Source organism: Schistocerca nitens, chromosome 6 (assembly GCF_023898315.1).
Source record: "Schistocerca nitens isolate TAMUIC-IGC-003100 chromosome 6, iqSchNite1.1, whole genome shotgun sequence".
Classification (NCBI taxonomy): domain Eukaryota; kingdom Metazoa; phylum Arthropoda; class Insecta; order Orthoptera; family Acrididae; genus Schistocerca; species Schistocerca nitens.
The window spans coordinates 658,511,296-658,538,141 of record NC_064619.1 but is presented as its reverse complement, the minus strand read 5'-3'; the positions used below and the strand labels follow the sequence as shown (position 1 = coordinate 658,538,141).

At 42.9% G+C, this 26,846-nt stretch overlaps 1 protein-coding gene across 4 annotated transcripts in view; it reads right to left on the bottom strand.

Moving 5' to 3' along the window:
- Nucleotides 1-26,846, bottom strand: part of LOC126263720 (venom dipeptidyl peptidase 4-like) — a 358,865-nt gene that overhangs the window by 63,811 nt on the left and 268,208 nt on the right. For all 4 annotated transcript variants that reach the window (XM_049960872.1, XM_049960874.1, XM_049960871.1 and 1 more), the window contains one exon: nt 13,451-13,645. In XM_049960872.1, coding sequence (XP_049816829.1) covers nt 13,451-13,645 — 195 coding nt within the window. The remainder of the gene's footprint in view (nt 1-13,450; nt 13,646-26,846) is intronic.

Genomic DNA, 26,846 nt, shown 5'->3' with positions numbered 1-26,846 from the left:
CTACATCTACATCTATACTCCGCGAGCCACCTTACGGTGTGTGGCGGAGGGTACTTATTGTACCACTATCTGATCCCCCCTTCCCTGTTCCATTCACGAATTGTGCGTGGGAAGAACGACTGCTTGTAAGTCTCCGTATTTGCTCTAATTTCTCGGATCTTTTCGTTGTGATCATTACGCGAGATATATGTGGGCGGTAGTAATATGTTGCCCATCTCTTCCCGGAATGTGCTCTCTCGTAATTTCGATAATAAACCTCTCCGTATTGCGTAACGCCTTTCTTGAAGTGTCCGCCACTGGAGCTTGTTCAGCATCTCCGTAACGCTCTCGCGCTGACTAAATGTCCCCATGACGAATCGCGCTGCTTTTCGCTGGATCATGTCTATCTCTTCTATTAATCCAACCTGGTAAGGGTCCCATACTGATGAGCAATACTCAAGAATCGGACGAACAAGCGTTTTGTAAGCTACTTCTTTCGTCGATGAGTCACATTTTCTTAGAATTCTTCCTATGAATCTCAACCTGGCGCCTGCTTTTCCCACTATTTGTTTTATGTGATCATTCCACTTCAGATCGCTCCGGATAGTAACTCCTAAGTATTTTACGGTCGTTACCGCTTCCAATGATTTACCACCTATGGCATAATCGTACTGGAATGGATTTCTGCCCCTATGTATGCGCATTATATTACATTTATCTACGTTTAGGGAAAGCTGCCAGCTGTCGCACCATTCATTAATCCTCTGCAGGTCTTCCTGGAGTACGTACGAGTCTTCTGATGTTGCTACTTTCTTGTAGACAACCGTGTCATCTGCAAATAGCCTCACGGAGCTACCGATGTTGTCAACTAAGTCATTTATGTATATTGTAAACAATAAAGGTCCTATCACGCTTCCTTGCGGTACTCCCGAAATTACCTCTACATCTGCAGATTTTGAACCGTTAAGAATGACATGTTGTGTTCTTTCTTCTAGGAAATCCTGAATCCAATCACAAACCTGGTCCGATATTCCGTAAGCTCGTATTTTTTTCACTAAACGTAAGTGCGGAACCGTATCAAATGCCTTCCTGAAGTCCAGGAATACGGCATCAATCTGCTCGCCAGTGTCTACGGCACTGTGAATTTCTTGGACAAATAGGGCGAGCTGAGTTTCACATGATCTCTGTTTGCGGAATCCATGTTGGTTATGATGAAGGAGATTTGTATTATCTAAGAACGTCATAATACGAGAACATAAAACATGTTCCATTATTCTACAACAGATTGACGTAAGCGAAATAGGCCTATAATTATTCGCATCTGATTTATGACCCTTCTTGAAAATGGGAACGACCTGCGCTTTCTTCCAGTCGCTAGGTACTTTACGTTCTTCCAGAGATCTACGATAAATTGCTGATAGAAAGGGGGCAAGTTCTTTAGCATAATCACTGTAGAATCTTACGGGTATCTCGTCTGGTCCGGATGCTTTTCCGCTACTAAGTGATAGCAGTTGTTTTTCAATTCCGATATCGTTTATTTCAATATTTTCCATTTTGGCGTCCGTGCGACGGCTGAAGTCAGGGACCGTGTTACGATTTTCCGCAGTGAAACAGTTTCGGAACACTGAATTCAGTATTTCTGCCTTTCTTCGGTCGTCCTCTGTTTCGGTGCCATCGTGGTCAACGAGTGACTGAATAGGGGATTTAGATCCGCTTACCGATTTTACATAAGACCAAAACTCTTTAGGGTTCTTGTTTAGATTGTTTGCCAATGTTTTATGTTCGAATTCGTTGAATGCTTCTCTCATTGCTCTCTTTACGCTCTTTTTCGCTTCGTTCAGCTTTTCCTCATCAGCTATGATTCGACTACTCTTAAACCTATGATGAAGCTTTCTTTGTTTCCGTAGTACCTTTCGTACATGATTGTTATACCACGGTGGATCTTTCCCCTCGCTTTGGACCTTAGTCGGTACGAACTTATCTAAGGCGTACTGGACGATGTTTCTGAATTTTTTCCATTTTTGTTCCACATCCTCTTCCTCAGAAATGAACGTTTGATGGTGGTCACTCAGATATTCTGCGATTTGTGCCCTATCACTCTTGTTAAGCAAATATATTTTCCTTCCTTTCTTGGCACTTCTTATTACACTTGTAGTCATTGATGCAACCACTGACTTATGATCACTGATACCCTCTTCTACATTCACGGAGTCGAAAAGTTCCGGTCTATTTGTTGCTATGAGGTCTAAAACGTTAGCTTCACGAGTTGGTTCTCTAACTATCTGCTCGAAGTAATTCTCGGACAAGGCAGTCAGGATAATGTCACAAGAGTCTCTGTCCCTGGCTCCAGTTCTGATTGTGTGACTATCCCATTCTATACCTGGTAGATTGAAGTCTCCCCCTATTACAATAGTATGATCACGAAACTTCTTCACGACGTTCTGCAGGTTCTCTCTGAGGCGCTCAACTACTACGGTTGCTGATGCAGGTGGTCTATAGAAGCATCCGACTATCATATCTGACCCACCTTTGATACTTAACTTAACCCAGATTATTTCACATTCGCATTCGCTAATAACTTCACTGGATATTATTGAATTCTTTACTGCTATAAATACTCCTCCACCATTGGCGTTTATCCTATCCTTGCGGTATATATTCCATTCTGTGTCTAGGATTTCGTTACTGTTCACTTCCGGTTTTAACCAACTTTCCGTTCCTAATACTATATGCGCACTATTTCCTTCAATAAGCGATACTAATTCAGGAACCTTGCCCTGGATACTCCTGCAGTTTACCAATATTACGTTAACTTTTCCTGTTTTTGGTCTCTGAGGACGGACGTTCTTTATCAACGATGCTGATGTTCTCTCTGGTACGCCGTCAGGTATTTTATCGTTTCGCCCAAGGGGGGGTCCCTCTAACCTAAAAAACCCCCGTGTGCACGCCACACGTACTCTGCTACCCTAGTAGCTGCTTCCGGTGTGTAGTGCACGCCTGACCTGTCTAGGGGGGCCCTACAGTTCTCCACCCAATAACGGAGGTCGATGAATTTGCAACCATTATAGTCGCAGAGTCGTCTGAGCCTCTGGTTTAGACCCTCCACACGGCTCCAAACCAGAGGACCGCGATCGACTCTGGGCACTATGCTGCAGATATTAAGCTCAGCTTGCACTCCGCGTGCGATGCTGGTTGTCTTCACCAAATCAGCCAGCCGCCGGAAGGAACCAAGGATGGCCTCAGAACCCAAGCGGCAGGCGTCATTCGTTCCGACATGTGCTACTATCTGCAGCCGGTCACACCCAGTGCGTTCAATAGCTGCCGGAAGGGCCTCCTCCACATTACGGACGAGACCCCCCGGCACGCACACCGAGTGCACACTGGCATTCTTCCTTGGTACCAATGGAGATTCAATGAATACCCATCAAACCCATCGTTGTCAAGAATTTGGCAGTGCCATGTCTCTTGGGAACGGATTTCCTAATACGATATAGAGCCCGAATAGACCTTTATACTGGCGTTTGCACACTGTTAGTACAGCAGACAGAAATACCACTGGAGTTAGTTCAGATGGTTCAAATATCTCTGAGCACTATGGGACTTAACATCTGAGGTCATCAGTCCCCTAGAATTTAGAACTACTTAAACCTAACTAACCTAAGGACATGACACACATCCTTGCCCCAGGGCAGGATTCGAACCTGCCTCGTAGCGGTCACGCGGTTGCAGCCTGAAGCGCCTAGAGCCGCTCGGCAACAACGGCCGGCCCCTGATGTTGGTGAAAGAAAGAGTAAAACACTTTGGCACTTGTAATAGCATTAGGTTACAAAGAATAGGCAGAAGACCTCCTTGTCGTAATCATTTCAATTTGTTCTATCGAAACTGTGATACATTTAATGATATAATAACAGTCAGTGACTTATCCTCTCCGCAGGAAATAACCAATAAGACCTCAGAAGCAACAGAGTTATCCGAACCTCAGCGACAGGAATCATTCAATTTGTTGTCACAATATATCGAAGCGCTTTACAAACGACCTGGTATTATAAAGGACTGTTAGTACAGCAGACACTACTCAGGAGGACGTCGTTATCAGGAGAAAGAAAACTGGCGTTCTACGGATCGGAGCGTGGAATGTCAGATCCCTTAATCGGGCAGGTAGGTTAGAAAATTTTGAAAAGGGAAATGGATAGGTTAAAGTTAGATATAGTGGGAATTAGTGAAGTTCGGTGGCAGGAGGAACAAGACTTTTGGTCAGGAGAATACAGGGTTATAAATATAAAGTCAAATAGGGGTAATGCAGGAGTAGGTTTAATAATGAATAAAAAAAATAGGAGTACGGGTAAGCTACTACAAACAGCATAGTGAACGCATTATTGTGGCCAAGATAGACACGAAGCCCACGCCTACTACAGTAGTACAAGTTTATATGCCAACTAGCTCTGCAGATGACGAAGAAATTGAAGAAATGTATGACGAAGTGAAAGAAATTATTCAGATAGTGAAGGGAGCCGAAAATTTAATAGTCATGGGTGACTGGAATTCGGTAGTAGGAAAAGGGAGAGAAGGAAACGTAGTAGCTGAATATGGATTGGGGCTAAGAAATGAAAGAAGAAGCCGCCTGGTAGAATTTTGCACAGAGCACAACTTAATCATAGCTAACACTTGGTTCAAGAATCATGAAAGAAGGTTGTATACATGGAAGAACCCTGGAGATACTAAAAGGTATCAGATAGATTATATAATGGTAAGACAGAGATTTAGGAACCAGGTTTTAAATTGTAAGACATTTCCAGGGGCAGATGTGGACTCTGACCACAATCTATTGGTTATGAACTGTAGATTAAAACTGAAGAATCTGCAAAAAGGTGGGAATTTAAGGAGATGGGACCTGGATAAACTGAAAGAACCAGAGGTTGTACAGAGTTTCAGGGAGAGCGTAAGGGAACAAATGGCAGGAATGGGGGAAAGAAATACAGTAGAAGAAGAATGGATAGCTCTGAGGGATGAAGTAGTGAAGGCAGCAGAGGATCAAGTAGGTAAAAAAAAGACGAGGACTAGTAGAAATCCTTGGGTAACAGAAGAAATATTGAATTTAATTGATGAAAGGAGAAAATATGAAAATGCAGTAAATGAAGCAGGCAGAAAGGAATACAAACGTCTCAAAAATGAGATCGACAGGAAGTGCAAAACGGTTAAGCAGGGATGGCTAGAGGATAAATGTAAGGATGCAGAGGCTTATCTCACTAGGGGTAAGATAGATACTGCGTACAGGAAAATTAAAGAGACCTTTGGAGAAAAGAGAACCACTTGTATGAATATTAAGAGCTCAGATGGAAACCCAGTTCTAACCAAAGAAGGGAAAGCAGAAAGGTGGACGGAGTATATAGAGGGTCTATACAAGGGCGATGTACTTGAGGACAATATTATGGAAATGGAAGAGGATGTGGATGAAGATGAAATGGGAGATATGATACTGCGTGAAGAGTTTGACAGTCGAAACAAGGCCCCGGGAGTAGACAACATTCCATTAGAACTACTGACTGCCTTGGCAGAGCCAGTCCTGACAAAACTCTACCATCTGGTGAGCAAGATGTATGAGACAGGCGAAATACCCTCAGACTTCAAGAAGAATATAACAATTCCAATCCCATAGAAGGCAAGCGTTGACAGGTGTGAAAATTACCGAACTATCAGCTTAATAAGTCACGGCTGCAAAATACTAACGCGAATTCTTTACAGACGAATGGAAAAACTAGTAGAAGCCGACCTAGGGGAAGATCAGTTTGGATTCCGTAGAAATATGGGAACACGTGAGGCAATACTGACCCTACGACTTATCTTAGAAGCTAGATTAAGGAAAGACAAACCTACGTTTCCAGCATTTGTAGACTTAGAGAAAGCTTTGGACAATGTTGACTGGAATACTCTCTTTCAAATTCTGAAGGTGGCTGGGATAAAATACAGGGAGCGAAAGGCTATTTACAATTTGTATAGAACCCAAATGGCAGTTATAAGAGTTGAGGGGCATGAAAGGGAAGCAGTGGTTGGAAAGGGAGTGAGACAGGGTTGTAGCCTCTCCCCGATGTTATTCAATCTGTATATTGAGCAAGCAGTGAAGGAAACAAAATAAAAATTCGGAGTAGGTATTAAAATCCATGGAGAAGAAATAAAAACTTTGAGGTTCGCAGATGACATTGTAATTCTGTCAGAGACAGCAAAGGATTTGGAAGGGCAGTTGAACGGAATGGATAGTGTCTTGAAAGTAGGATATAAGATGAACATCAACAAAAGCAAAACGAGGATAACGGAATGTAGTCGAATTAAGTCGGGTGATGCTGAGGGGATTAGATTAGGAAATGAGACAAAGAAATAAAGGAGTTTTGCTATTTGGGGAGCACCGAGCGAGGTGGTGCAGTGGTTAGACACTGGACTCGCATTCGGGAGGACGACGGTTCAATCCCGCGTCCGGCTATCCTGCTTTAGGTTTTCCGTGATTTCCCTAAATCGCTCCAGGCAAATGCCGGTATGGTTCCTTTGAAAGGGCACGGCCGACTTCCTTCCCCATTCTTCCCTAATCCGATGAGACCGATGACCTCGCTGTCTGGTCTCCTTCCCCAAACAACCCAACCCTATTTGGAGAGCAAAATAACTGATGATGGTCGAAGTAGAGAGGATATAAAATGTAGATTGGCAATGGGAGGGAAAGCGTTTCTGAAGAAGAGAAATTTGTTAACATCGAGTATAGATTTAAGTGTCAGGAAGTCGTTTCTGAAAGTATTTGTATGGAGTGTAGCCATGTATGGAAGTGAAACATGGACGATAAATAGTTTAGACAAGAAGAAAATAGAAGCTTTCGAAATGTGGTGCTACAGAAGAATTCTGAAGATTAGATGGGTAGATCACATAATGAGGAGGTGTTGAATAGGATTGGGGAGAAGAGAAGTTTGTGACACAACTTGACTAGAAGAAGGGATCGGTTGGTAGGACATGTTCTGAGGCATCAAGGGATCACCAATTTAGTATTGGAGGGCAGCGTAGAGGGTAAAAATCGTAGAGGGAGTCTAAGAGATGAATACGCTAAGCAGATTCGGAAGGATGTATGTTGCAGTAGGTATTGGGAGATGAAGAAGCTTGCACAGGATAGAGTAGCATGGAGAGCTGCTTCAAACCAGTTTCGGGACTGAAGACCACAACAACAACAACAACAATATACTATGGAAGTGGTGCCGCACCAAACTAACAGACGACATACCCCATACCGTATGCATGAAGGGAAGCAGTTCGCAATGAAATTAAGGAGATGCTTAGCTGGAAAGTCATAGAGTATTCTAATTCGCCATATAGAAGCCCCTTGACGGTTTTGAAACAGGATAACACAGTACGACTTGTACTTGACGCGCGAAACAAATAAAATTGTTGTACCAGTACGAACGAGACCTGAAGCGATAGAAGAACACCTGCAGAGATTTTATGCAATTAAATGTTTGAGTAGCATTGATTTGAAGATGTCATATTGGCAAGTGAGACTAAATCCTAACTCACGAAAGTATTCGGCATTTACCTTCACCGGCAGATCTTATGAATTTCTCGTCATGCCTTTTGGATTGAAAAATGGTTCAAATGGCTCTGAGCACTATGGGACTTAACATCTGTGGTCATCAGTCCCCTAGAAGTTAGAACTACTTAAACCTAACCAACCTAAGGACATCACACACATCCATGCCCAAGGCAGGACTCGAACCTGCGACCGTAGCGGTCACGCGGTTCCAGACTGAAGCTCCTAGAACCGCACGGCCACACCGGCCGGCCCTTTTGGATTGAGTTAGTTCTGGAGTATTCATCTCTGCCCCAGACCATGTTCTTGGTCCATATCTTCTTGATGAAGTCACTCTCTAGGCTGATGATCTTTTAATTGCTACCAAATCCTGGGAATTCTTAGGACACGTCATTTCATCTGACGGAATCCGTCTTGATCCGGCTAAACTAAGCGCAATTAAAATTTTTCCTATCCCATCTTCAAAACGACAACTTACAGGTTATCTCAGACTCACTTCGTTCTTCAGAAGATTCTTACCAAAGCAAGTGATGAACAACCCTCATTTTTTGAAATTGTTAAAGAAAAATACTCGGTGGAATTGGACTGACGACTGTCAAAAGGCATTTCTCGATATCAAAGAAGCTTAGTTAAATAGCAACATTCTTCGTCATCCAGATATAGAACAGGATATTTGTGTGCCATCTGACGCAAGTTTGCAGAGATTAGGCACATGTCTCTTCCAGACCCATGAAGCCAATAGAAAACAAGAAATCAGAGTAATTAGTTTTGCTTGTAGGGTTCTTACAGGAGCTGAACGATCCTACTCTATTACTGAATTGGAAGCTGTTGCAGTAGTTTGGGCTTTCAAGAGATTTATTCTGATCATCAGGCTCTTAGTTTTCTTTTGACGTGTAAACTCCTACATCCTCGCTTAACGAGGTAGTGTCTTTTCTTGTAGGAATATGATTTCGAAATAATCTATATAAAAGACAAAGATAACATTATTGCAGATTCTCTATCTCGCATGCCTGAAGGCTCTTCTGACAGTACTGAACTTTTGGAACAAATGTCAAATTACAGAATTCTTTTGATGAAGGATCCAATACATCGCAAATATTTTCTTGATCTTTGTAACCAGATTGTTCAATTGCAGGAAACTGATCCAAAATGGAGAGGTGTAAAACAGATCCTCGAAACTAATCCTACCTATCGCATTGCAAATATTACAAATTGTATAATCAAGTTCTTTTCCACCAAACATCATTGTCATCATAAAATTGGCTAGTATGCATTCCTCAAGAATTTGTAGAACATTTACTCTGGTATACACATATTTCATCGGGACACTTTGGTCCAGAAAAGTGTAAGCGTAAAATTGCAAAGTACTGCTACATCTCTAACCTTCATAGCAGAATTCACAAGCTTTTGTCAAAAGGCAAAACTCTTTAATCTTTCGAATATACTGCCTTTGAATCCTATCATCACAGAGAAACCTAGACAAATGCTAGGCATAGATTTGGCAGGACCGCTCCCACGAGGTCGTGGAGGCCTAAGGTACCTTGTAGCTGTCAGCGATCTATTTACCAAACATTTGAAATTGTACGCTATGAGATCTGCAAACACTCAACCAATCATTAATCGTTTAGAACGTGACTACTTTCCTAGATTCGGGAGACCTGAATCAATTCTCTCAGACAACGGGTCTAACTTTGTTTGCAAAAGATGGAGACTTTTCCTTGCTCGTCATCAAATTAGGCAAATCCGTATCTCAAAATTTGGGCCCTAGTCGAACCCGACTAAGCGAGTCTTCAAGGAGTTTAATCGTTTCATTCGGACGTATGTAACAAATCAGCAGACTCGCTAGGTTTACTTTGTCACCTTTCGAGGAAATAGTGAATAATCTACCGCACCTGTTTACTAGTTTCACTCCGAGTGAGTTGATGTCTCCTGACCGAGAGAAAAATGAATGGATCAATTCAATTCCTAAGTGTAACACAAGCGCTAGTTTAGACGCCAGAACAAGACAAGCTCTAACAACATTGAGCACCCAAGCCAATTTACGCAAGAAGGCATATGACAAACATATTAATAAGGTGTCAACCTATAAAGTAGGCGAAAAGGTCTTGCTAAAAACGCACCCTAAACTATCGTTGCTCTCACACAAAAATCGAGAATGGCAAAGTATTTTTGAGGGACCTTACGAAATCCTTCGTATACCGCACACAGGTTGTTATCTGATTTCTGATCCCGCAAATGGAAAAATAAAAGGATTATACCATCAGTCTGATCTTAAGAAGTATCATGCTGCAAAACAAGTGAAGAGAAAACTTTATAATGGCAAGAGAAGGTTAGCCGCTAGTAACTGAGTGAAAACTAAACTGACTTCGACAGTGAGCCTGTCTTACTATACAGCAGAGAATTTAAAATATGTTATCTTGAGCCATAATTTATGTACAGACAAGCTGATAAAATATTCTTGTTTGGCAAAGAAAGTGATCAACTCCGAGAACTCAAGTTTTAAGATTTAGTTTTAAACATATAATATTTATGAGAGAAAAATGAAATATAAAGCGAAGGATGTGCCTAACAAGCCGGCTTCTGCGATATGAAATGGTAAAGAAATGAAAATAAAACGTAGTAAGTAAGAAATTTTTTTTAAGTTTAAGGAGCAATGATCGAAAAAGGAAATTTATTTTCGTCAAGGACAAGGGTCGCTTGACAAATAATGGTTCATGATGCCACTAAAAAGGAAAATAAGTAACTAGTTTCTAAGCCAGCGATGTCTAAATTAAGTTCTAATGTACACAGAAATCTGGAACAAGTTCATCTCTGCATTAGAATAACGTAATGCTTACGAGCTTACGAAGCATGTGAGTTACTTGTAAGTACCAACATGACAACGAAAGCGCTATCCTTCAGGTAGGTAGCATTAATTGTAATTCAATACACAGGTCAAATACATTTAAATCCGTAAGTGAAATAAAATACCAAGCATAAGAGCGTAAGTGACAAGGAGAAAGGAATGATGACTTAAGGTCATATATAGAGGTCAATGGACCGCAACGCAAGCACGCGTCAAAGCGAGAATAAGATGACAATAAAACCACCAGTAAAACAAAGCAGGTAGTTCTTAATTACAGCGCGTACGTAGACATACGACGGAAAAAAATGGCTCTGAGCACTATGTGACTTAACTAATGAGGTCATCAGTCCCCTAGAACTTAGAACTACTTAAACCTAACTAACCTAAGGACATCACACACACCCATGCCCGAGGCAGGATTCGAACCTGCGACTGTAGCGGTCTCGAGGTTCCAGACTGTAGCGCCTAGAACCGCTCGGCCACTCCGGCCGGCATACGACGGAAAGAAAAATTAATTTCTAAGTCATAAGGAACAAGGAGTGCTTTGCTATATTTCTTCTTCTATATACTATTATATCTGTCTTTCTTCTGAATTTGCGTAAATATCCTAACTTGACGTAACAGATTGAGAAATGCGGTTGACGTGGAAGGCTGGTTTTAAAAACGATTTTCAAAAGGAAACGCGTGTAAGAAGCCGGGAAAGATAGTTTTGAAATGTCTTTACTTTTTCTTCTAATGTAAATCCGAGACGCGAACTGCGATCGCGATAAGGAATTTGAATATTTTCTTGAATGGTGTTTTGTACTCAAGTGAGAGGGCGATCAAGTGTGACTGATTGATCCTCGCACCTAGTAAAAAGGAAATTTTTGTCGAAATGACAGTGATAACTTAAATGAATCTAATGAACAGAAAGAACGATTCAAATAAATCCAAAAAATATATAATCGCTAGCAAATCGGAGAAACTAATGTATTGTGACTGAATCGAAAGCGTAATTAGTCTTAGAGAAAGATGATGAATAATGTAAAGCGAAATGTTAAGGTGGTTACTAACAAAGTAACAGAAATGGAAATATACATGATACATAAACCCGTGAATGAAATGCGAACAGCCAAACCCTACGCGAATAGTGACAAAGTCAGATTCCAATGAATCCCAAGTTCTAATATTAGATTTAAACTTAGTTCTTTGACTAATAGGTATTTATAGTATTTATAGTATTTTTATAGTATAGTATTATATAGTATAGTATAGTATTTTTATAGTATTTATGGTTATATATAGTTCGCACCTAACGTCCGAGCGAGACTCGCCGACCTGGAGAAGAATCAATTTTAACTTACCTGTCAAATACACAAGTAATGAAAGCGTAAAAATCATGACAACTAGTGAGCAATGGAAGATGGACAGGTGTAAGAAATCCATGTGTGAGAAGTATATGTGTATAAAAACATGAATGTTTATGTGTTTTCTTTCAGGAGCAAAGAGCCTATGAGCTCTGGACAATAACTTAAGGCCACAAAGATGGTCCTTACGAACTCTGTAAAATGCAATATAATGAGCATAATGTATAATCTCAATTGTAAATTTTGTAGATTTACTTAGTTTTTTTAATTTTCACTGTGTATTTTTACCTTAAAAATTGTCTTTTGTCTCAGAATGAGAGATCACCATATTTGTGCAATCCTAATAGTCAAATGACAGAAATACTATGTTTAACCCATGTAAATCCGTAAAGTACTCCATCCCATAATGTCAATGGTGACATGTGAATCTCGGTAATCTTGATTTCCAAGATACCAATGGAAGGCAATGTAACATTATGTGATTGCCCTACTATTTTAAATCGTTCACTAAGCGAGCAGTCGCTAGGCAACAGCTGTAGTTAGCAAATAACGTTGCGAGAATGAAAAAAAAACGAACGTCCTGTGACGTGACGTGTTTACTGTGGAAGCGCCGTCAGAGATGCTGTGAGCTATTGACTTTGAAAGCCGCTGCGCGAAAGGCGGACAGAAGGAGAACATTTTTTACGCAGTCTTTTGATGTACGAGATATTCTCGATGAACAGTTACTCACTCTTCGTCTCTTGTAATTTGCGTCGGACACGCATGTCTTGCCACCGGATTATTATTGTTTAAAAATATATTAGTGTAATGTGAAAGTGCCATACTGCATAGCAGTAAAATTATGTGAGAAGCTATATTGTGCGACGTGTATCTGGAAATGTCGAAGGATGTTAGTTCGTTATCTACTGACTGCCATAAATTCAAAGTTAAATGGAACTTGTGTATGGACTAATTATTTAGTATCGAATCTATGTCTCATAACTTCATGTCCATACGTATTTAATTTTCTTTTATGTTTCTGCAAAGTTTGATGGTTCACAGTCACGAATTGTTAGGTCGAAATCGGACGGAAGTTGCATACGGCGAAATATTTTCTCTGCACCTTATTCTACTGGTAAATGCATGATAAACTTTGGTCTCTTAGGAAATTCATGTTGAGCTATCCAAAAACAATTATATTTTCAATAGTCATTTACTCTCTCTGCAAAGCAATTCCCGACTGAACAGTCGAACACAGTCGGCGTAAAAGTCCTGACCAGTAAAGGTATTCAAAACCACTACAATAACTAGTTATGTCTATTGCCCTAATATATGGAATGGAAATGAGCGCTTGGCGTCATTGGCCTGGAGAGCCCTTGCGAGGCAGATCCGGCCGCCATGGTGCAGGTCTTATTACATTCAGCGCCACATGGGCGACCTGCGCGCCGGATGGGGATGAAATGATGAAGACTGCACAACACCTAGTCCCTGAGCGGAGAAAATCCGAGTCAGCCGGGAATCGAACCCGGGCCCGCTGATTATAGCTGTATGTTAATACACAAAAGTAAACATATTATTATAACGTCATCTTTCAGATGTTGAATCACGCCTACCAACTTTCGTTTACGTCGCGCAACTCCCTCTTGCTCTTAATTTTTTTCCGTCATTGTAATTGTGAGAAGAAATAAACAATAAAAAACTATACAATACGAGTAGGTAAATAGTAGAAGACAGCGGCCTTACTTGGTGACGCTGATCTGGTCCTCCACTTCGACAGTGCCCAGCCTCCGGTAGACGGAGAAGAGCGTCCTGTCACCCTTGCAGCCAGACCCGCGCCCGTCGATGTAGATGTAGACGTACCGCCTGTTGGTGGTGAAGTAGCTGGAGATGTCCGTGGTGAAGGAGTCACCTATACTTTGGGCGCCCGGGTAGGCGTTCCTGTGGCAGACAGAGGATGTGGCATTGTAGTGACCAAAACATTTCGTTAGGCGTGTCAGTTACAGTGGAAAAAAATTCCAGTTGTGTGTTATTGAGCAAATTAAATTTTGTCCTGAATTCTGCTGTTAGCTGGGAAAACGTACGAGTACACCGGGCGAGGTGGCGCAGTGGTTGGCTGGCACACTGGACTCGCACTCGGGAGGACGACGGTTCAATCACACGTCTGGCCATCCTGATTTAGGTTTTCCGTGATTTCCCTAAATACCTCCAGGAAAATGCCGGGATGGTTCCTATGAAAGGGCACTGCCGACTTCCTTTTCCATCCTTCCCTAATCCGATGAGGCCTCACTGTTTGGTCTCCTCCCCCAAACAACGCCCGCCCCCCCCCCCCCCTTCCCTTACGAGTACAATACAAAAATCATCTGCTACTTATTGGTGTGCTTTAAATTTTAGAACTGAGTTGTTAATTCCGTTTCATGCTGACCCTATCCCCGAAAGGATCGGGGACTCTGTAGTGTGCATACTGTAAGACCTTCAGTACACACACCATCAGATTATTTGACTTGTCGCTCTAACGAAGTAGGCGAGTGCCACCAATATGTCTCGTGGTCTTATCGTGGCGTGTTTATCTTCTGTCATTAGGTCAGACGATAGAAATACCACTTGCACGCAGATTGACGGTAACCAACTTTAAACAGAACTTGATTAACTTTCACACACATTTATGAAAATAATAACAAGCACAAAAATTACTTAACTTGGTTCTGGATACTATTTACAATTAACAATCTGAAGTTCCTTTGGTATTGGTACGTTAATCTTATTCTCACATATATCTCTGATACTTGACAAAAGTGTCTATACATTTATCTTCATGGCTATGTACTGGAATACGGTAATCTTATTAGGTGCAGACTGAAACTTGACTATAGACTGGTACAGTCAAATGTAGAACTCGTACAGACTAATGCAGACTGGTACAGACTGGTGCAGACAAATGCAGACTGACCAATTGGAGGTCTGTACACTCGTTCTAATACCTCGCGCGTTCATATATCACTGCGTAAGTGTGATCCACGAGGAGAAAAGGTTCTACGTAAGCAGCAATCTCATTGGCTGCGTTACATATTAATACGCAGATCAGCGGAAGCAGAATTTGGTCGGTCTCTATGGCAGCGCCATCTCGTAGTGCGGACACGGACGAGCGCTGCATCTGCGCTGTTGTGCTTAGCGGGGCGTGCTCTAGTGGGAAACTTGTGTACACACTGACTAAGCAGAACTATGTACACAACAGACTCATTCAGAAATCTGGCGTCCCCTTTATTTCAGTCCCACCAATAAAGATAATTTTTTTTAATGTTAAAAACAGTCTTAGTTACTGGTCGTCAAACTTTTTTGCTCAGCAGCTAATACTGGCATTATGAGACGGTACCTCAGGCTGCATATGTACCGATCTTATTATTAATTGGTGACCTACCTAAATTAGTATGTTATCAAACCCCAATAGACGAACTACAGTAACAGGACGGTAAGTTTGCCGCAGGCCCCCGGGTACTGATCGTTAGAGGTTCCCACCATTCAGAACGCTTCTTGCTGACTGTTCTCTGCTTCAGAATGCTACTACACTTAGAGAACCCAAATTTTTGACAGTGTAACAGCCTGAAGAAGTGTTGTTGCGCTGTCTGTGTGACCAGTTGATAAATTGATTAATAACAGAAATTGTAGTGATATATAAGTGCATTATACAATGTTACATGCAATCACAAATGTTCACCAAATGTTGAAATTCATTTTTCTTGTGTCCATGGCGTTATATTACAATATCCTTCATTTCATTTCGCCAATGGGCTTTCCGCAGTGGTAACACCTGTTCCCATAAAATTACCGAAGTTAAGCGCTATTGTAGTTAGCTAGCACTTGGATGGGTGACCATCCTATCTGCCAAGCGCTGTTGGCAAGGGGATGAATGCACTCAGCTCTTGTGGGGAAAACTGAGGAGATATTTGACTGAGAAGTAGTGGCTCTGGGCTCGTAAACTGACGTACGATCGGGAGAGAGCTGTGCTGACCACATGCCCATAGGAGCGTTGCTCTTCTTTTTCTTTTTTTCTATTGAGGAGAGATCGGTGTCGGACACTATGTGAGTATGTCCTGCCAAACTGAATTTGTGATCAATCTTTCCAAGTTAACAGCATTGTTCAGCACATAGCAGCCTTATTCTGTCCACGAAATGTATTCGAATACAAAGTGACATGTTTCGCATGAGAAGGATGGCGAAGTAGATGTTTAGCAACACAGAATGCAACTTGCTTTGCTCCTCTGCCTCCGACGTCCTTTCTCGACTTGTGACAGTCTGCCTGAGAATCACTGCAGTCATTTTCAGTAAGCTTATATGTCCACAGAAGCCGTTTGTAAAATGCGATGGAAGTGTCCATTTTTGGAGTGGGCAAACATTCTCCATGTTGAAAGTCAGTGTCATTTGGTGTTTATCTTGTCCACTACGGACATATTCTTGTCATTAGATTTTGGACAGTAAGCTGCATTAACAAGATCATTGATGATGCTTTAACTCCTCAAGTTTCTCTTTATCTTCCCCCCTTTGCATCAGAGATGTTCATTTTCAAACCTGTCCCAAGTGTGACAAATGTCCTTTTTTGGTGCTTTTATAGCAAGATTCAGTTTGTGAAAGTAAGACTCGTAAACTGTCTTACTTACCGGTTTGTTACTTTTATCCTTGCAAAAATGTTTGTTCGCTTCATGCGGCTATGAAAGAATGTAGTACGGTGGACGATACTTTTCGGGAGAATCGAGGCTTGAATAGTGGCAACAACGATAACAATGTAATAATGTAAACACAATGTCGATCACATTGTTATGTGTAAGAACGGAATTTTTAAGCTTGCACTAAACCTGGAAAAATAATATAACTGGATAATAAAACCTCGTAACACAGGCCTTCAGAATGCTGTTCAAAGAACCAATTGTCTTTAATGATTTAAGTCTTGGAAGATATTTGCGTAAAAGGGTTAAAGTTAACGTATGTCCTTCTCCACAACACAAGATAGTGTGAAAAGGTGTATACATCGATAAGACCTGGGTTTCACAAAACAACACGCAAAAATATATTCTGCTCGCCTACAACGAAGCAACGGCTAGAAAATACCTACAGTTATTTTTGTATAGCGTATGTCGGCGACGAAGGGTCAGTTAAGAGTTGAAAATAAAACATTTTCGAAGGATAGGGAATATTCTCGGTCGTAATTATTAAAGGGAGCCATCGGAACTAAAATATTGGCAGCAGCATGCAGTTATTCGCGCGCTGAAGCTCAGGGAGTCTCGCGCCAATAAAATGCGTTCATACTTGACACGATACGCCAATGATGTCTCATATAGTAGGTACCAAAATTAACTGTATAGCTTTCTTAACAATTTTCTCGCAGGAAGTTTCTACAAGGCCCAACACATCGCAAATTCATCAGCGACGACATTTGTCTTTACTCAGGCCGAGCAGTTTCACACTTCTTACGCCATTTTTCTTTGTGTCGCAATACTTTCATGTTTTCACGATACATGCATCTGTGAAATTTGCGCATGTTCATACACATATAAAAAAAGTTATGCATCACCTCGGTTCCAAAAGTTCCAGAACCTGTAGAGAAAATTGGAATAGAGATCAACATAAGCTTCGTTTCCTCCCTTTTTTATTGCTCATAAAAACCACACACTGCATGCTGTAAAACCATACAGCGAGACCTGCTGAGGTGGTGGTCCAGATTGCTGTACACTTCGGTACATCTAATACCCAGTAGCACTCCTATTGCATTGATGCATGCCTGTCTTCGTCGTGGCATACTGTCCACAAGTTCATCTAGCCACTGTTGGCCCAGATTGTCCCACTCCTCAATGGCGATTCGCTGTAGATCCCTCAGAGCGGTTGGTGGATCACGTCGTCCATACACAGCCTTTTTAAATCTATCCCAGGCATGAAACTTCCTGGCAGATTAAAACTGTGTGCCCGACCGAGACTCGAACTCGGGACCTTTGCCTTTCGCGGGCAAATGCTCTACCATCTGAGCTACCGAAGCACGACTCACGCCCTGTACTCACAGCTTTACTTCTGCCAGTATCTCGTCTCCTACCTTCGAAACTTTACAGAAGCTCTCCTGCAATGTTCGTAGGAGAGCTTCTGTAAAGTTTGGCAGGTAGGAGACGAGATACTGGCAGAAGTAAAGCTGTGAGTACCGGGCGTGAGTCGTGCTTCGGTAGCTCAGATGGTAGAGCACTTGCCCGCGAAAGGCAAAGGTACCGAGTTCGAGTCTCGGTCGGGCACACAGTTTTAATCTGCCAGGAAGTTTCATATCAGCGCACACTCCGCTGCTGAGTGAAAATCTCATTCTGGAAATATCCCAGGCATGTTCGATAGGATTCATGTCTGGAGAACATGCTGGCCACTCTAGTGGAGCGATGTGGTTATCCTGAAGGAAGTTAAAAAATTGGTTCAAATGGCTCTGAGCACTATGGGACTTAACATCGGTGGTGATCAGTCCCCTAGAACTTAGAACTACTTAAACCTCACTAACCTAAGGACATCACAAACATCCATGCCCGAGGCAGGATTCGAACCTGCGACCGTAGCGGTCACGCGGTTCCAGACTGAAGCGCCTAGAACCGCACGGCCATACCGACCGGCCTGAAGGAAGTCATTCACAAGATGCGCACGATGTGGGCGCGAATTTTCGTCCATGAAGATGAATGCCTCCCCAATATGCGGCCGATATGGTTGCACTATCGTTCGGAGGATGGCATTCACTTACCGTACAGCCGTTACGGCGCCTTCCATGACCACCAGCGGCGTACGTCGGCCCCACATAATGCAACCCCAAACAGCAGGGAACCTCCATCTTGTTATACTCACTGGACACGATGTCTACGGCGTTCAGCCTGACTGGGTTGCTCCTAAACGATTGTGTGGTTGAAGGCATATGCGACACTCATCGGTGAAGAGAACGTGATGCCAATCTTGAGCAGTCCATTCGGCATCATGTTGTTGGGTCCGTCTGTACCGCGCTGCATGGTGTCGTGGTTGCAAAGATGGACCTCGTCATGGACGTCGGGAGTGAAGTTGCGCATCATGCAGCCTATTGCGCACAGTTTGAGTCGTAAGACGACGTCCTGTGGCTGCACGAAAAGCGTTATTCAACATGGTGGCGTTGCTATCAGTGTTCGTGCGAGCCATAATCCGTAGGTAGCGGTCATCCACTGCAGTAGTAGCGCTTGGGCGGCCTGACCGAGACATGTCATCGACAGTTGCTGTCTCTCTGTATCTTCTCCGTGTCCGAACAACATCGCTTTGGTTCACTCCGAGACGCCTGGACACTTCCTTTGTTGAGAGTCCTTCCTGGCACAAAGTAACAATGCGGACGCGATCGAACCGCGGTATTGACCGTCTATGCTCGGTTGAAGTAAAGAGAACACAGGCACTGTTGAAGTACAGAGAACACGAGCCGTGTGCTTGGAATGACTGGAACTGATCGGCTGTCGGACCCCCTCCGTCTAATAGGCGCTGCTCATGCAAGGATGTTTACATCTTTGGATGTGTGTAGTGGCATCTCTGAACAGTCAAAAGGACTGTGTCTGTGATACAATATCGACAGTCAACGTCTATCTTCAAGAGTTCTGGGAACTGGGGTGAAGCAAAACAGTTTTTAATGTGAGTATATTATTTTCAGTCCAAATATGATAGTTGTTTTGTTTTATCCACTGGTTGAATTAAAAAAAGTGTTGCTTCAAAATTTCTTGCAACGTTATTTTTTACTATTTTTCATGGAAGGTGGCAAGAATTTTCTTTTGGAAAGTAGTCCATCATGTTCTAGACTAAAACAGAGATGTCTTAGATTTTTTCGGAATTTTTACTAACATTTGAAATTATGACAAAAATGTCGGTACCGTGGGGATGTAAGATGACTTTAAGGTGGCTATGTTCGTGAAGGTCGTTATAGGTGCATAATATTATAAAACGCGGTTGAGAACTGCGGAACGCAGGAGTGTTTGATGTGGTTACCGCATCTGTTCAAAATGTTCAAATCTGTGTGAAATCTTATGAGACTTAACTGCTAAGGTCATCAGTTTCTAAGCTTACACACTACTTAACCTAAATTATCCTAAGGACAAACACACACACCCATGCCCGAGGGAGGACTCGAACCTCCGCCGGGATCAGCACACATTACCGCATCTGCCTAGTAAGCAGGAGATCCCGGCTTCGAATCTTGATGCGGTACACATTTTCGCTCGTCGCCGCTGATTCCGTTTAATGTCCCGCTGCAGCTGATAGCAGTCATCCCCCTTCGAATTACGCATAGTGTTTCACAGTTGCGAGATCTGCGCGCTGTCTGTGCTTTCGAAGAAACAGCCACCGTGCATTAAAAAAAAAATGTGGATTTCTGGCAACAGCTGCCACAACATCTGTTTCGTTCGTTCTGCTCTTTGCAGAATTGCTCCTTACCCTCAGCGGAGTATGCCAACTCCCTTCCAATGCCAATATCTGGCACATTCGCTCAAGTGTCATTCCTGTTGGATACCGTCTGTCGGCATATCTTTCTGTATACATCTAAACTATTCTGATCGCGTGCATTCTCTGTACAGAAGTTGCGTAACTACACTGCGCAACGAAATTAAAGGTTCACTTTTTCGAAACCCCATAACTGTCTCTCATTGCGGCAGTTTTAAATTTGGTCCAAAAGTGCCTATAACCTTCCTCTGTAATGATGCAAAAGCGTGGTTTTCGGCTGCTTCACCCTCCAGCTCGGTGATGTTTCAAACAGCAAGGGGTCAAAACATGAAAAAAAAAAAAAGATAGAAAGAAAGAAACACAGCTCAGAAGTTCGCGTGAGCTGTGAGCTGTAAGATGGGTTATTGGCGTTACATTTGCATCAAATTTCGTCACAATTCTGCCCAGCGCATACCGTGGACGAGTCACAAGATGGGATCGTCGCTGCACTACCTCTTCCGACATTTCATCCATTTTTCTGAAGCCTCTGTCACGGAGGTTAGAACAGTGACACCCGGCGTTTAAAACCCACAGTTTTCGTATGAGTGACGGAGGGAAACATATCAGACACACTGTCGCTCAGAATCGACACAAAGAAGTCTACTGGCGCCGCATAAAGCGCATCAGTGAAACCATCCGTTCCACCGGCACTTTGTTTCGCTGGCGAAAATGACAGTTGGCAGTGCGATGAGGAACAGTGCGACGTTCTTGACAAATGTGGCCATTGCTGCCTCCCCCTGGCATTTCAACCCTACTCTATCAACACTGCCTAGTTGCAACTCGACTGAACGTGATTGTACCCCTTTAAGAGTACTGTGTGACAGTAGTTTTTGCTGTGCTATGGAGGTCTCCCCCCATGAACCATGGACCGTGCCGCTGGTGGGGAGACTTGCGTGCCTCAGCGATACAGATGGCCGTACCGTAGGTGCAACCACAACGAAGGGGTATCTGTTGAGAGGCCAGACAAACGTGTGGTTCCTGAAGAGGGGCAGTTGCAGGGGCAACAGTCTGGATGATTGACTGATCTGGCCCTGTAACAATAACCAAAACCGCTTTGCTGTGCTGGTATTGCGAACGGCTGAAAGCAAGGGGAAACTACAGCCGTAATTTTTCCCGAGGGCATGCAGCTTTACTGTATGGTTAAATGATGATGGCGTCCTCTTGGGTAAAATATTCCGGAGGTAAAATAGTCCCCCATTCGGATCTCCAGGCGGGGACTAGTCAAGAGGACGTCGTTATCAGGAGAAAGAAAACTGGCGTTCTACGGATCGGAGCGTGGAATGTCAGATCGCTTAATCGAGCAGGTAGGTTAGAAAATTTAAAAAGGGAAATGGATAGGTTAAAGTTAGATATAGTGGGAATTAGTGACGTTCAGTGGCAGGAGGAACAAGACTTTTGGTCAGGCGAATACAGGATTATAAACAGAATCAAATAGGGGTAATGCAGGAGTAGGTTTAATAATGAATAAAAAAATAGGAGTGCGGGTAAGCTACTACAAACAGCATAGTGAACGCATTATTATGGCCAAGATATACACGAAGCCCACGCCTACTACAGTAGTAGAAGTTTATATGCCAACTAGCTCTGCAGATGATGAAGAAATTGATGAAATGTATGATGAAATAAAAGAAATTATTCAGGTAGTGAAGGGGGACGAAAATTTAATAGTCATGGGTGACTGCAATTTGGTAGTAGGAAAAGAGAGAGAAGGAAATTTAGTAGGTAAATATGGATTGAGGGTAAGAAATGAAAGAGGAAGCCGTCTGGTAGAATTTTGCACAGAGCATAACTTAATCATAGCTAGCACTTGGCTCAAGAATCATAAAAGAAGGTTGTATACATGGAAGAATCCCGGAGATAATAAAAGGTATCAGATAGATTATATAATGGTAAGACAGTGATTTAGGAACCAGGTTTCAGGTTTTAAATTGTAAGACATTTCCAGGGGCCGATGTGGACTCTGACCACTATCTATTGGTTATGAACTATAGATTAAAACTGAAGAAACTGCAAAAAGGTCGGAATTTAAGGAGATGGGACCTGGATAAACTGAAAGAACCAGAGGTTGTACAGAGTTTCAGGGAGAGCATAAGGGGACAATTGACAGCAATGGGGGAAAGAAGTGCAGTAGAAGAAGAATGGGTAGTTCTGAGGGATGAAGTAGTGAAGGCAGCAGAGGATCAAGTAGAAAAAAAGACGAGGGCTAGTAGAACTCCTTGGGTAACAGAAGAAATATTGAATTTAACTGATGAAAGGAGAAAATATAAAAATGCAGTAAATGAAGCTGGCAAAAGGGATACAAACGTCTCAAAAATGAGATCGACAGGAAGTGCAAAATGGCTAAGCAGGGATGGCTAGAGGACAAATGTAAGGATGTAGAGGCTTATCTCACTAGGGGTAAGATAGATACTGCCTACAGGAAAATTAAAGAGAACCACTTGTATGAATATCAAGAGCTCAGATGGAAACCCAGTTCTAAGCAAAGAAGGGAAAGCAGAAAGGTGGAAGGAGTATATAGAGGGTCTATACAAGGGCGATGTACTTGAGGACAATGTTATGGAAATGGAAGAGAATGTAGATGAAGATGAAATGGGAGATACGATACTGCGTGAAGAGTTTGATAGGTCACTGAAAGACCTGAGTCGAAACAAGGCCCCGGGAGTACACAACATTCCATTACAACTACTGACGGCCTTGGGAGAGCCAGTTCTGACAAAACTCTACCATCTGGTGAGCAAGATGTATGAGACAGGCGAAATACCCTCAGACTAAAAGAAGAACATAATAATTCCAATCCCAAAGAAAGCAGGTATTGACAGATGTGAAAATTTCCGAACAATCAGTTTAAAAAGTCACAGCTGCAAAATACTAACGCGAATTCTTTACAGACGAATGAGAGAACTGGTAGAAGCCGGCCTAGGGGAAGATCAGTTTGGATTCCGTAGAAATATTGGAACACGTGAGGCAATACTGACCTTACGACTTATCTTAGAAGAAAGATTAAGGGAAGGCAAAACTACGTTTCTAGCATTTGTAGACTTAGAGAAAGCTTTTGACAATGTTGACTGGAATTGTCTTTCAAATTCTGCAGGTAGGAGGCGTCAAATTCAGGGCGCGAAGGTGTATTTACAATTTGTACAGAAATCAGATAGCTGTTACAAGAATCGAGGGGGATGAAGGGGAAGCAGTGGTTGGGAAGGGAGTGAGACAGGTTTGTAGCCTCTCCTCGATGTTATTCAATCTATATATCGAGTAAGCAGTAAAGGAAACAAAAGAAAAGTTCGGAGTAGGTATTAAAATCCATGGAGAAGAAATAAAAACTTTGCGGTTCGCCGATGATATTGTAATTCTGTCACAGACAACAAAGGACTTGGAAGAGCAGTTGAACGGAATGGACAGTGTCTTGAAAGGAGGGTATAAGATGAACATCAACAAAAGCAAAACGAGGATATTGGAATGTAGTCGAATTAAGTCGGGTGATGCTGAGGGAATTAGATTAGGAAAAGAGACACTTAAAGTAGTAAAGGAGTTTTGCTATTTGGGGAGCAAAATAACTGATGATGGTCGAAGTAGAGAGGATATAAAATGTAGACTGGCAATGGCAAGGAAAGCGTTTCTGAAGAAGAGAAATTTGTTAACGTCGAGTATAGATTTAAGTGTCAGAAGTCGTTTCTGAAAGTATTTGTATGGAGTGTAGCCATGTATGGAAGTGAAACATGGACGATAACTAGTTTGGACAGGAAGAGAATAGAAGCTTTCGAAATGTGGTGCTACAGAAGAATGCTGAAGATTAGATAGGTAGATCACATAACTAATGAGGAGGTATTGTATAGAATTGGGGAGAAGAGGAGTTTGTGGCACAGCTTGACGAGAAGAAGGGACCGGTTGGTAAGACATGTTCTGAGGCATCAAGGGAATTTAGCATTGGAGGGCAGCATGGAGGCTAGAAATCGTAGAGAGAGACCAAGAGATGAATACACTAAGCAGATTCAGAAGGATGTAGGTTGCAGTAGGTACTGGGAGATGAAGAAACGTGCACAGGATAGGGTAGCATGGAGAGCTGCTTCAAACCAGTATCAGGACTGAAGACCACACAACAACGACAACGTGGAGGATGGAACCAATATGGACCGTACAGAGCAATTCGACGAAATCTGAACGTGTTTCGAAGTGGAAAAGTGTTTTTATGCTTTTTCGCCACTTCTTTTTCACGCTCTCCTGTGGCGTGATTACGGGAGGTTTCGACACTGAAACGTGCATGAATAAAATGGCGCAGTGTCCTAAGACCATTCAGTCGCGCAACTCTCTTGATGCCACCCGCACACCTTTCTTGAGCATGTTAAAAATGTACTTCTCAGAAACTTTGACACAAATTCAGTCATGAGGCTGCTCTAGCGCCTGACCGTTAGGCAACTCCTTCGACACCATAAGCTGGAGTTTGCCTACCTTCAGGTGTCTGAGCAGCCACAAGGCTCAATCGGTGACGAGTGAAATGATAGTATGGCATTCTTGGCCGAGAGTTACCACCTGGGGAAATTCGGCCACCGCGTTGCAAGTCTCTTCAGTTGACGCCACATTGGGCGACTTGCGTGACGATGGTGATGAAATGATGGTGAGAACGGAGAAAACCTCGTACCTGGCTGGGAATCGAGCCCAGGTCCATTGCATGACAGTCAGACGTCCTGTCCACTCAGCTAAGGGAGTTGTTCTACTTGTGTAGACTGGTGTCTTCATCCCTTCCAGAGGGATGCCGCCAACTTATATTTCGCGGAAAGACCACAAAGATAAGATAAGTGAGATTAGGACTCGGACAGGGGCATATAGGCAGTCATTTTTCCCTCGTTCTGTTTGGAACTGGATCAGGGAGAGAAGATGCTAGTTGTGGTACGAGGTACCCTCTTCCACGCTCCGTATGGTGGATTGCGGAGTATGTATGTAGATGTAGATGTAGGCTCATTCCGAGTTTCAACTCCATATGAGAGCGCCATCGGTAAAGTTGTGTTTTTGTTGTGTGATACGAAAATTAGAACAGCGGAATTTAGGGCAACGTTATGATCTCAAATTTTGTGTAAAACTTGGGGAACCCATGAGTGTGACTTTTGAAAAGTTGAAATAGGCCTATGGGGAAAATTCCTTATCAACAGCACAAATTTTCGCTGGCAAAAGTCTGTTTTGGAAGGCCAAGAACACGTTGAAGATGAACCTCTTTCAGAGAGGCTTTCAGATTCAAAAACCGAGAAAAACGTCGAACATGTGCGTGCTCTTGCGAGATCAGTCTGACGTTTAACAACAAGGATGATGGGTGACCTGCTAAACTTCACCTTACATCAAGTTTTGACTGAAGTTTTGCACATGCAAAAGGTTTGTGCCAAGTAGTGCCGAAACAACTCACAAACTGAGCCAAAGAACAATCGATGAAAGGTTTCCGTTAATCTTCTTTAGAGGATCGGCAATGACCACGAATGGTTCAGTCGTGAAATAATACTGGGGACGAATCCTGGATTTTTCAGCACGATCCTGAGAGAACGCAACAAAGTGAGTTCCGGCACACTGGAACGTCTCCTCGACTGTAAAAAGCACGAATGAGCGAATCAAAGATCAAAACAATGCTGAATTACTTTTTTGACAGTACTGATAACGTGTATAAAGAGTTTGTCCCTCCAGGAGAAACTGTCAACCAAATGTTTTACGAAGCTGTTCCTGAAAGGCTCAGGAAAAGGGTGAATAGAGTGAAGCCGGACATTGCAGACACGTGGATGCCGTATCATTACAACCATGTCATATGTCGACTTCCATCAAGGAATTTTTGACCACAATAGGAGTTCTTGCTGTTCAGAACCCCCCTGTTCACCTGATCAGAGTTCTTGTGACTTTTTTTTCCCGAAATTGAAAACTGTCTTAAGGGACATCATATTGGGACTCTGGAGAACATTGAAAGAATGACATTTTTTTTTCCTTTATTGTATTTCAATTCCCCATCGGGGCGGGATGGCAGCAGCATAGGCGCTGCTCTTCAGCCGAAAGACATAGATCAAAACAATAGAAGACATTTAAAAACAGCAAAGGAGAGAATAAGGTGAACATAGATATAAAAAAGGGGAACATCATGGAAGGCAATAGACAAAAAACGGGGTGACTGTAAAATGGAGAGAAAAAACTGTTTAAAAGTAGCACACATAAAAAGCCACACACCGCGACGGTTAAAAGAACACAAGGCACAGTAAGACTGGAGCATAAAGGTAGCGACGGACGGCATAGCACATAACGTAACACTGGCGGCGAACCTCAAGGCAGGACACAATTAAAACACACCTCTTGACACACACGAGAAACAGCACTAAACAACACTGATGTGGCACACTGATGAAGAGCAACACAGAGGATCTGCCAGGCGCTAGGAGATGAGGGAGACCTGGAGAAGGGAGGGAGGGGAAGAGATGGGGGAGGTGAGCGGGGGGCGCGCGGAAGAGGGCCAGGTAGGGAGGGATGTGGGAAGGAGAGAGGCAAGTATGGGGTGCAGGGTCTCAGGGGAGGGGGGGATGGAGGAAAATCCGCTCTGGGAGAAGGAGGAAAGAGGAAAAGGGGGCCCTGGGGAGGGGGGGGGGGGGAACAAAGCCAGGCTATAGTTGGAAGGAAGGGTAGATGTCACGGC